Source organism: Limulus polyphemus, unplaced genomic scaffold (genome assembly GCF_000517525.1).
Source record: "Limulus polyphemus unplaced genomic scaffold, Limulus_polyphemus-2.1.2 Scaffold9747, whole genome shotgun sequence".
Taxonomy (NCBI): Eukaryota; Metazoa; Arthropoda; class Merostomata; order Xiphosura; family Limulidae; genus Limulus; species Limulus polyphemus.
The window spans coordinates 8,745-20,922 of NW_013675357.1; the positions used below are offsets into that span (position 1 = coordinate 8,745).

A 12,178-nucleotide genomic window follows, 5' to 3' on the forward strand; every position below is an offset into this window, starting at 1 on the left:
TAATGTGAAAACGTATGCAAATGTGGAAGGTGTTAAAGAGGACATCGACATGTTTTTTGCTTCAAAGTCAAATGATTTCTTGAATCAGGGCATTAACAACTTGATTGTAAGATGGAAAAGCATCATCGATAAGAATGGAGATTATTTCATTTAATAAATGTTTTGTTTTGATATGCAAGTTGTTCAGGTTTTTTTCATCTAAAAAAAGCGACATTAATTTTTTGACAACCTGATATTTGTAAAAGCGTAAGACAAGAATAATAACATCAACTACAAAATATCAATGTAAAACTGAAAACTGAGGTCATAATAGAACAGTACAATTTTTGAATGATAAAAATTAGTACATTATTACAACAATCATAATAGTACATGACCTTAAAACTAGATAACCGAATCATGACTTTTTGCCACTTTTCAACAGCTAACTATTATAGAATGTATGCTCAGTACCTGGAATATTCATCTGTTAACTTGCCTCTGTACCCATACACAAATTTTGGTGGAATGCAGTCATCAGCCACGGCACGTGCTATGAAGTTCCCCAGCATCTAGAACAGCACAATAAAAACAAATAAACTAACATGTAATAATTAAGTTTGAAAAAGAACAATCAAAAGAAAACTCACACTTTCAAATTATATAAAAATGTAGCTACTCTTTTTTTATTTACGTTATTTTTTGTAAACAGACAGATGAGAATGGGCACAAGAATAAAAGTCTACAATATATGCTAGGGACATTCTAAAAGGATCTAAGAAGCACATTCTCCCAATAAATTTTTGAAAATTAGAAGCTTTCTAATTTTCAAAGTCTCAACAGTCTTTTAAAACCTCATCTGCAAAATAGGTGTTCTGACAGATCCCAGTAATAAGTTGTTAAGAATTTTAAATTCTCACAAAAGGAGAAAAACAACTGCCTCACCACCATGTGTTTGTACTGTACTGTTGTCTGCTTGCAAGTATCATAAACATTACTTTCTCTTTTGAGATATTCAAAATTCTGAAAAACTGGCACATGGACTTTTGAAGATGAGGATTAAAATGATAAACATCTTCTTAAATGTCAGTTTTAATTTTTTTTATTGAAATTTATATATTTGGGGAGACTCTGGGGAAGACAGACCTTCCAAAAATCATGTATTATGGTAAAGGGTATAACCATACTACTGCTAATAATACTGAACTCTTCTTGAACCTTTGTTATAGATAATTTATCTCTGTAATTTTCTACATTTCTTCTAATATATGTTCAAGAGCAATTATTTATCAGGAAAGGGGTGAAAATAGCTTTACATCTGTAAGTTGAAGTGTTCAATGTAAAAAAAAAATTCTTTTTTTTATGTCTGTAACTAAACCCTACCTTTTAATATAATTTTCAACAATTATTTGGCATATTTTAATATTCTTAGAAACTTTTCAGGAAATTACTGAATTAAATAGAAAAATCATTCACTTTGGTACACTGAAAATAACCTAAATGACAACTTTGTTACACTACGTCTCAGTCAAAACACAGTAATAGTTTTTTTTTTGTATTTTATGAACGTTAATTTATATCAGGACATTTGTATACATTTTTTAGGGCTAAAGCTGTCACTAATATTACAATGAAACTAGGAATACATACAAAAAAATATTTGTATTTTGTTTTGTTTTTTTATTCAGCACAAATACAAACTTTTTTCCACATACATAGTCAATTGAATAGAAAAGAAGGACCATGTTCTGATTAATAACTAGATCTTAAGTTTAGCTAACCAAAGAGTTAGAGCAGGTCTTAAATCGTAAAAATATTGATTAATCATCCACTTTATCAATTATTCTGACAACTTACTGTAGGAGCTTCAGGAATATCCAACACTAAGTCACCTAGACTGTTAATCAAACTGTCAAAACCCTGTTCAATGTCTTCTTCAGCTAAGAGTCTTCCACAGAGGTCTGACAATAGAACAGACGTTATTTCCCTATGAGAAGGTTTTCTTTCCATTGACAAATTAACCATCATTTCAACCAATCGTGGTTGCAAATTTCCTATATCCAAATCTTCAAGAGTCATCTGAAATAATGCAGTGGTGATTATAGTTTTTCTGAATTTTTTCTAATATGAACAGTTAACTGGTACTATCAATTCGGTATTATTCATGGCATTCCAATATTAGTTTTCTAGAGTCAGTTAAATCATGAAATCCTGATTGAAATATATTATAAATAATGATCCCTCTAAGCTGCACATGTGCTGCTGTTCAGCAACCTGGCAGGTACCATATACAAAAAACAACAGCCCACTCACAAGTTAGTCAATTGATAAAAAGTTTTGTATGGAAGACATAGGCCTACAATTTGAACAAACCCATGTCCAATGTAAAGTAGTAGTACCAGTGCCAACAGCTGCTCAAAAATGTGCTATTCACCTTTTAAATAAGAATGTCTTTTGTAAATTACAGAAACCAAAACTACCTCTGAACAGAAAAACTGTGCTCAGAAGAATTGTAATCTGCACATTGAAAATGTATTTCCAATAAGTACTTACCTCCCCTCCTCCATGGCTATCTCAACCTTCATAAGCCCTCTAGACATTGGTAAATTTTTTTAACAGTGCACCAGTTTTTTATCCACTTATATTTTTTGCATCATTGCTGACCCTATGACCACTCTCCACCAATCCCATTGCAACCTCTATACTAGTGCAGGTAGCTCCCACTACCCTTTCAAGAATTAGCATATACAAACCTGAAAATACAGGCAAATCAGTGGGGAGGAAGGGTGGGAAGTAGGTGAGAGGAGGTAAGTGCCTATCGGAAATACATTTTCAGTGTTAGAAAATGTTAACTTCCGAAATGGTACTACCTTCGCTCCCCTATAGCTAGAATCCCACATTGGAAAGGTGGAAGGGCCGGTGAAGCCACAAAAACAAATAATCAAGCAGAGAGTGACCACTATGAAAAAATGCAGATGTGGTCCATCTGAACAGAGAACATCCAGTGGAAGTACCTTGCATAATAGATTTCATGCCATACTGTGCATAGAATATGCAGTATCATGACAATAGATAAAATCAACAAATGAGGTCCACCTAGGCAAAAACATCCAGGCCCCTTGCATAAGAGATTTTGTACAATATTGTGTGTATAATATGGAGCATAACAACAATATCCCTCTTCTCATTGAGTGATTACATGGCTACGAGATTGTGTTATTGTACAAAACCCACTCCACTGTCCACCGCTCCAGCAACTGAGAACCAACTGGGGGGGTCTGGAGGAACAACCCACCACAGACAGTGCAATGGTGTCTGCATTTTCCTATTTTGGAAAGCAAAAAGACATGGAGTTTAAGAATCACAGGTCAATAGGGATGGGCAAATATCCCTATCTGCTTTACTCCATGAGGTTATATATATAGATAGATAGATAGATAGACAGATATATTTTGATTTAAAAAATGTGATATATAGGTATACATACACCACCAGAAAATGTCCGGTGGTCTTACAGAAACACCCCATCTCTACAGTGAGCAACAGAAAAGTATACATGTATAGTGCTAAGATATAAAATTCAGCATACCTGAGAAACTTTTTGAAGAAGGAAGCAGGTGTGAGTGACTGATAGGGCAGAGGACGAGGCGAGAAGAAGCCTGTCATCCAGGAAATGCGAAGACCCAACGAGTGAAGATGATGTGCAAAAGAGCATACCACTCCACAAAACTCATACAGAACTGAAGAAAAGTAGACTGTGAGCATCCAGAACAGGCAGGTAAAACTCACCTAGTAGAACCAAAGAAAATAACATATCACTGGGGCATGAAAATGCACCAATGTGACTTTAAATGCCCTGTGTATAGGGAGGCAAAGAAGGATGGGAGTAAACTCCTGGTGGAGTGGGCACCACTCATTAGATAGCTCCATTTTGTAGTAGGACACAAACAGACTAGGCAAGATGACTGGATAAGGTACAATCCCGAGGAGGAGATCTGGGAAGTGGCTAGAGAGGGAGCAAAATGGAAGTCAGAAACCCTCATAGAGAATCTGTAAAAAGAGTGGAACTGTTGTAAGTGTAGCCAAAATTAGACATAAATTAAAGGACTAACAAAAACTTAGAAACATTTAGTCTACAAAGAGGCTAAAAGTAATACACGTGCAAAACTAAGAAAATTTACCTAAAAATAAAACAACAAGTAACAACTAAAGTACAAAATCACTAAAGGGACTGATAAGATAAACGACCCTTAAACTTAGAATGTATAAGATGACTCAAAAAAGCTAGAAGACAAAGGATACGAAAAGAAACTTACCCCAAAGAACATGAGAATAAAAAGGCACCAAGTCAACAAAAACAAAGTTTGACACAAAACTTATCCCCAATTAGATGTGACTAGTAGTAAAGATACAAAAAAAGGCACTTATAACTAAATACATTAACAGTGAAAAAAGTAAAATGTTAAACAAAATTAATGCCAGAAATAAACTTCAAATGCAAGTTGTAAACTAAAGTAACCTAGATGGTAAAATAAGTATAAAATTTGAACTTACAAGACATTGACCATGGAAAATATGAATGACAAATTATCGAATGCAGAAATGAGATCCATACATGAGCTCACATAAACTCATTGAACATGGGTAAATCTAAGGGGAGTGAGAAATACACACTGAAAAACTTACCACAGACCTCCTGGGAAAAAGAACAATACCTCTCTTGAAAGGAAAAAAATTGCCAGTTGAGCATAAGACATGAACAAAAGTCTGTGCTTCCTCAGCAGACATCTTCAAACCTAGGAGTGAGGCCTAGTGTTATAACCTCTGTCTGCTTATGGAAAAATATCAACCGCCATATGAAACCCAAATTCATATGAACAAAGGAGAATTCAAGTAACAGAAACATTTCAAAAACAAACAAGTAGAAACTTCATGTTTAAACACTATGATGAAACCGATATTAATTGGTGATCAAGCATGATCAAAACTATGCAGTCACATGGAAAAAGTTAAAACATACATCTATACACAAGAATGCCAATCAAGGAAGTAAGGATTGTGCCCAAATGGTAGAGGGAGCTACCCATATTAGTACAGAGGGTGCAATGGGATTGGTGGAGGGTGGTCACATGATCAGCACATTCCTGCAATGATGCAAAAAATATAGGGATATAAAAGACTAGTGCGCTGTTCAAAAAAACTTACCAATGCCTAGAGGGCAAATGAAGGTCGAGATAGCTATGGGGGAGAGAAGGTAGTACCATTTTGGAAACAACTTCTGATAGATTTCCTATGTTTTGTTCCCTGGATCTGGTCATTCAAACACAGAAGAGTTCAATATACTTAAGTGTAATAGACTGATAATGTACACATTTGTATGGGAAACGTGATAGAAAAAATAAAATATGTACAAGTTTGTTTTTATTTTCATTTCAGTACTACAAAATATAACGATAGGTTACAAAACATAACAATAGTGCTAAACATCTTGTAAATGTTGTTTATGTCAGATGTACAAAAGAAAATTTAAAGGCACAACATATACTGAACTGAAAAACAAAAACATATGTTTCTCAACAAAAGAGTATAAGAGTTATATGTGTGTGTGTGTGTGTGTGCTTGACATGAAACTAAGAAATGCATGTGGAAGTATGTATGTTGGGGGGGAGCATGAATTTAACACCCAATCAAATAGAATTTGTACCCAAAACCACAAAATTTGGTATCCATAAATTTAAATACACTTAGATCATTTTATAAGATACCCATTTTTCAAAGTTTAATTAATACTGTTGTCAACTGAGATGGAAAGCTGCAGTAAAATATTTCAAAGCATACAAAATTATTTTTATCAATGGTTTTTGTGAAGAGGATGGATTTGATATAAAAACCCTTTGTGTGTATATTTGGTTTAAATTTTAACTGGTTATCATTGTCTTATGTATTAATCTGTAGTATTCTCACATAGACATATACACAAAAAATGCTTAGACTTAATATAAGATTTTTGTGTATAAAGTTTAAAAATGACAAGGCTCAATATCAGATAATATAAATCCAGTGTCTTTCAAAAGATTTATGTACATTATATAAATATATACATTGTTGAAAATTTTAAAGCTCTCTATTCGATAGGCTAATAAAAATAACACTAGAAGGTGGAAACAATCATATTAAGACACAAGTATCCATATTGAAGAAAGCAATTAATTTTATATGAACTTCACTGGATCCAACACTAACAGCAACTTCATTTGTGTCTCCATGTTCAAAGTATTCATGAAGCATGGAGTCAACAGTTCGTTCAAACTCCTCTTCTGTCAGTTCTGGTTTGATTGCTTCAAGCTTACAATTGTCCTATATGGAAAAAGATATAATGAAAAACCAGGCTTACACACATTAACTCCATTGACAAAAAAACTAAAATAATGTAGTTCACTTTCTCATGTCTAGTTATCTAACAGGAAATGTCATCTTAGTGATAAAACGATAATTGTAATGAAACAGATACTTAAAAGGTCAACAAGCTTATCTGTAAAATGCAAAATTAAAAATTTATTTAAAATTTAACTTTATTTATAAAAAGACTGGTTAAAATCTGGTTGAATCCATTAGTTGATAGAATGATAAAAAATATATATATTCAACAAAATTTCTAATAATAAATACGTTAATTTTTCTAGGCTGAGTAGAAAATAGAATTAACTTTCACATATTTTATACAAAACTTGTAAAACCTGGAAGCCCACAGTTGATGTTAGCATTTTTATAAAACTGTTTTGGAAAGTTATTAATTTTTTCACATTACAAAAATAATTGTTTTGTGCCGATTGTTGTTGAGTTTGTTTCACAGCTTGTCAAATTTTCTTTTTCAGCTCTTAAGATTAAGAAACAAAGTTAGTATACCCCATGCTTCTACTTCTACAACTGTGAATTAAAAGCACCTTGCTTTGTTCTAAGGTGTCCTGATGTGTGGATTCCCCACCAAGAAAAATTGTACCATTGAATTTTAAAAAACTTGCAGTGATTCTTCTTCACATTAAATAAATTAACTTCAGGGTTCAAATTTAGGCCAATATTGCTTCCAGTTCAGAAGATAATTGCTTAGAGACCAAAACAAAGTGACAAAATCTTAGCTTAGTGATATCTACTAAAAGAAAAAATGTTTCTTCACAGCATCCACTACAATTACAGTAAAGCTTACTTTATCATTTTATTTATCATTTGAATTATGATGTTGAAATATGATAGGAAATAGAACAAGGCTTCTGTTTGTTAGGCTGGGTAACCAATTGAATGAGAAAGAATTCACAAAAAAAAGTAAAAAAAATGTGTGTGTGTGTGTCTATATATATTAACTAACATAATTTAAAAACAACAGTTAAATGGCTTATAAAGTTCATATGGTAAACATTTTTTTATTGTACATCAGTGACTGTAAACACAATGACACTTCATGTGGCTTTCCAATTCAAAACAAGTATAAAATTTAGTTTTATAAAATAAAAACTTTACAAGAGTATTAAAAAAATTATGAATTTTAAAATGAAGTAGAGATCCTGCTATATCATAAATTTATAAAATTTAGTCCTTACTCTGGCCTACATATAAGTGTATAAAGCATAAGGTGATAAAGTCATGATTACATTTGCCTTTGGCTATCTAACCGAGACAGAGGTCAAACCAACCTGATCAGATCAAAATACAATATGTGACAGACTAAACAACTAATTAGTAGTTTGACATTTTGTTAATTGCAAGCTGAAATTCTTTAAATATGACATTTGGTGTGCCTCTGTATAAACATTGCAGTGTGGATGCCTATGGTAGTCCATTCGGGACGTATGGGCATCTTAGGGATTTTAGCATAAAATAAATAAATTTCTGGCTGTATAATTTGCTAGGATGTCTACCAACGGAAGAGTTGTATAACTGAATTACATAAAACACTTTTTTCACTTATTCTTCAATGTGATAAATATTTACTGCAGTAACTAAAAAGACAATTAACCTGACTTTCAGAGTCATAGTTGGGATCATGAGCATCTTCTTCCTCAACAATAAGTTCACTGCCTGGTTTACCCCAAGTGCCTTTACCCCCACCACCTCCTGGTAACAACAACAAAAAAGTTTATTTTTATAATATTAAATTATCACTAAAAATTCTTTTTTTTATGTATGATTAGCATTAAGTAAATAGTTTTTATTGTACTAAGTGAAAAAGATTTCCTAAAAAACAAATTCAGTAATTGTCTATAAAATATTTTTGAAGAATTTTATCACTGCTTACAAAAGTTAACTTATACACTTAATTCACATCCTCTAAAAGCTCAAGATATATTGTATGATGGAAAATTATGAAAGAATTTAATCATCATCTGAGAAGCAATTATATTTGAGTAGCTAAATCTATGATACATTATCCAACTTACCTTTTAATACCACAGGGATAAGTAGCACAAAGTTACTTGGCTCATTGCAGCGAACAATGAATATTAACAAAATGAAACAAATGATCAGTTAACAATTCTAAAAGAGAAAAAAATCTGGCCTTTGAAACGTTAGTTAAAAAAAAACAATTGTTTTATAATTATCTGAGCTGTAAAGGTCACTATTTTCTAACCTAGGATCTGAGAATCACTCAATACAAAATTATGTGTAACCATTTAGTCTGGACTATCAGTTAATATAAAGCTCATTCAAGTTTTCCAAAGCTTGCACTTCTCACCTCTTAACATTCAAGCATCTAATAGTTTCAAAAACCCGAATAACATCCCTCTTTTTTTATACTACACTTGAGTGAAAACAAGTGCAATTTGCAAGATTATTTTAAAATTTGTACCATTTTGACAACCCTTCTCAGTAACCTTTATAGTAAATCAACAGTACTTTGCCTACAACAAGTTTTCCAAATTAGGTTTAATCAATCTTATACAAAATAACAAAAATCTTGTTGCTCTTAATACTTTAGATCAGCATTCCCCAAATTGTGGGCCACACCATTCCAGGGGGGAAGGCATGAGTTATTAGGAGAGTAAATAGTGCAATAATGTAAAATTAAGCATTTTGATATATTTTTTATGAATGAAAATAATATGTAATTACTACAACACATAGCAATTTGATGCGTATCATATATTACATCTCGTTACTTAACTCACTATTTCACTCATTTAAAAACAGAGGGGGTACGCATAAAAGCATATATACATGGGAACATAAATGACAAAAGTTTGGGAAATGCTGCTTTAGATAGATTTCATTACCTAATAGACTAGTTACCGTAACTACACATGATCAAATGCTTCAGTTTTTCAAAAAAAAATCTAAGCTTTTTCTTTATTTCACAACAATTTTAACCTCATGAATTTATTCTTGATGAAGGAAGGATTAACTTCCAAAAGTTAACATTTTTCTTACACTGAAAATGTATTTCCGATAGGTACTTACCTCCTTTCACACAAAGCTATCTCAATCTTCTTTCTGTCATCTAAGCATTGCTAAAAGATTTCCATGCTATATACTCAATCAATTTCATGCCATTTTTGAACATGTACATATCATATGACTACTCTTCACTAATAGTATTGAACCACCAATATTGGCACAACTAGCTCCCTCTGCTATTTCCACTCAATCCTCACTTTCAAGAATTGGCAGGCTCTAAAAGAAAAGCACTGGCTGTGGGAAAGAAGGGTGTGAAAGAAGGTAAGTACCTACTGGAAATAAATTTTCAGTGTAAAAAAATTAACTTCCAATACGGTCTTTCATCCTCTCACACAAAGCTAGAATTCCACATTGCAAAGGTGGAGGCACCAGTTTAGGCACTCAAAATTGAAAACAAGAGGAGCGTGAACCCTGAAAAGAGGCAGTACATGTCACATAACACCCTAAGGAGCAAACCAGACAAAGAAGCCAATCAGGATCGGAATGGGAGTACAGGAAAGAGAAACACAAAACCTTATGAAACTTGGTAAAAGGGAAGATGTTTGTAAAGGCCACCCAACAACTAAACACAATTGAAATGGACAAGCCTTTTTCAAACAATCAGGTGAAGAATTTGGAAAGATGAGGAATAAAATGATTGAAACCATGTTGAATAGATCAAAAAGAAAGGTACACCATCACCTTTGGAAAAAGGACCTGGAAGAAGATCTGATGCATAGGGAAAGGAAAGATGCAACATGTGCAGCAGTCCCTGACAAAAGCCATTCTTGAAGATGGAGTGTGGTAATGTGTGGATGAACAATGTCCAACTGAGGTTAGCAGGGTAGAGACTGAGACAGAAGTAAGAGTAGGAGACATTGTACAAGTAACATTCAGAGCAGAGGGAACCATGGTTGTGCCGGCCAATAAGGAGACACAAGTAGGACTAGACACAGAGTGGTTTGGATTAGGGATAGAACTCTGGAGAGGAGTCAAATAGGATGGTAAACATAAATGTGATTATCCTTCTAATCATGACAGAATGTTTTCACTTCCAGAGCTAGAAGGTGTGGAATGGGAGATCAAAAGGAAGGAAGTTTCGTGTTCCAGTATGTGGTGAAAGCATCGAAAAGACCTGTAGATTGAGAGACCACTCTGTGGGGAGAATCTTGTTGGGTCAAGATAAACGACCTAAAACCAGATTCAGATTGCCAAGAACATGGCAAACTAAGACCAACATATGATAACTGTGGGCCCAGAAAACAAGATCCAGGGTCTGAAAGCACGGAGACTTGGATTTGGTACCCCTTGCTTGGTGAATAAGTGACTACTGTGGAGTTGTTGGAATGTACTATAACCACTCTCCCCCACAGGATAGAAAGGAAGTGGGATAAAGCTGAACAAACCAATATAAGTTTTAGAATGTTGATATGGAGAGAAGACTCCTCAACCGACCAGAGACTGGAAATCTCCATGTCCAGGTAAGCACCTCAACCCTCTAAAGATGAATCCATGAACAGATGTAAATCTGGATGAGGTGGAGGAAGCAGAATCCCCACTGTGGTTTGTTCTCTGTCTAGCCACCAAGCCAGGCTGGCCCTGATAGGAGAAGGAAAAGTAAAAGGGTGGTTGGAGAGTAGAAGTTGTATTGATCGAGGAGTGCCCATTGAAGGGAACACATATGAGCTCGATCCATGGGAATGAGAGTTTCCAAGGAAGCCCACATCCCCTAAAAGAGATAGAACCTCTTGAGATGTTAGAGAATGTGAAGTGAGGACCTTGTGGACACCTTGCTCCATATCCTAAAAACAAAGAGGAGAAGGGTGGGCCAGACTGAGGTTGGAATTGCAGAAAACCCCCAAATGAACAAAGTACTGAATGTGGGTAAGAACAGACTATTCTACCTCTATCATGAATCTTATCCATGCTCCTAGCTTGTAGGAGCAGATCAGTGTGGTCTCTGGACTGTGAACAAAAAGAAGCAAGCAGGAGCCAGTCGTCCATGTAATTATGACTACAAAGACCCATTGAGTGAAAATGTCGAGCAAAAGTTCTTACCACCAGACAAAAACCCCGAATTGTAGAGTAACAGGAGAAAAATTGGATTATAGTATCAAGAACATATTACAGATTTTAAAGTATTTACACACACACAAAAAAAATGCTGATTTTAAGATAACTAAATAAAACAATCAAAAAGCTAAAAACAGACACCAATTTAAACCAAAAAAAGTTCACATATCCCTACTATATTATAGCCTTGGATCCATCTAAGTAACTCATTCTCACACCTAGCACAAAAGAACTACTTGTCTATGTCTATTCCTAAACCTCTGAAGGAGTTCTTTATACTTAATCAGTTCTTCCGATTTATAGCTTACAACATCATTTGCTCCTACATGCACTACAAAAGAGAAAGTTCCTTGGTACCAACAACTAAACTGTCCACATGATGTATAATATACTGTATTTTATCACTTGGCCTAATAAATCAGTTATGGTTATTAATTTCCCATGGTTTCAAAACACTTGGGTAGCTGCATAGTTATAAATACAACAATTATGTCCCCAACACTACATTAAAATGGAATTAGACTGAAAAGTAAACAAATGGTTTGTTTTCGTAAATGTTAAGCAATTCAGTTGTGCTGTGTGTATAATATGTTTTCATGTATAAAGTTTAGAATTAAAAAACAACTTAATTCTAAATTGTTGTGTCTGAAGTTAGAGTTTTTTCTGGTCTTTTCCTTATTTTTTCTACCTACTTGTATTA

General features: G+C 33.8%; 1 protein-coding gene across 1 annotated transcript in view; it reads right to left on the minus strand.

The window, feature by feature from the left end:
- The window catches only part of LOC106476073 (programmed cell death protein 4-like), a gene marked incomplete at its 5' end in the record, with an annotated part of 16,626 nt that extends 8,522 nt beyond the window's left edge, over positions 1–8,104 (minus strand). The window contains 4 exons of the mRNA XM_013936746.2: positions 454–551; positions 1,837–2,058; positions 6,223–6,336; positions 7,991–8,104. Of these exons, the coding sequence (XP_013792200.2) occupies positions 454–551; positions 1,837–2,058; positions 6,223–6,336; positions 7,991–8,104 (548 nt within the window). The remainder of the gene's footprint in view (positions 1–453; positions 552–1,836; positions 2,059–6,222; positions 6,337–7,990) is intronic.
- Between the last annotated feature and the right edge of the window lie 4,074 nt (positions 8,105–12,178).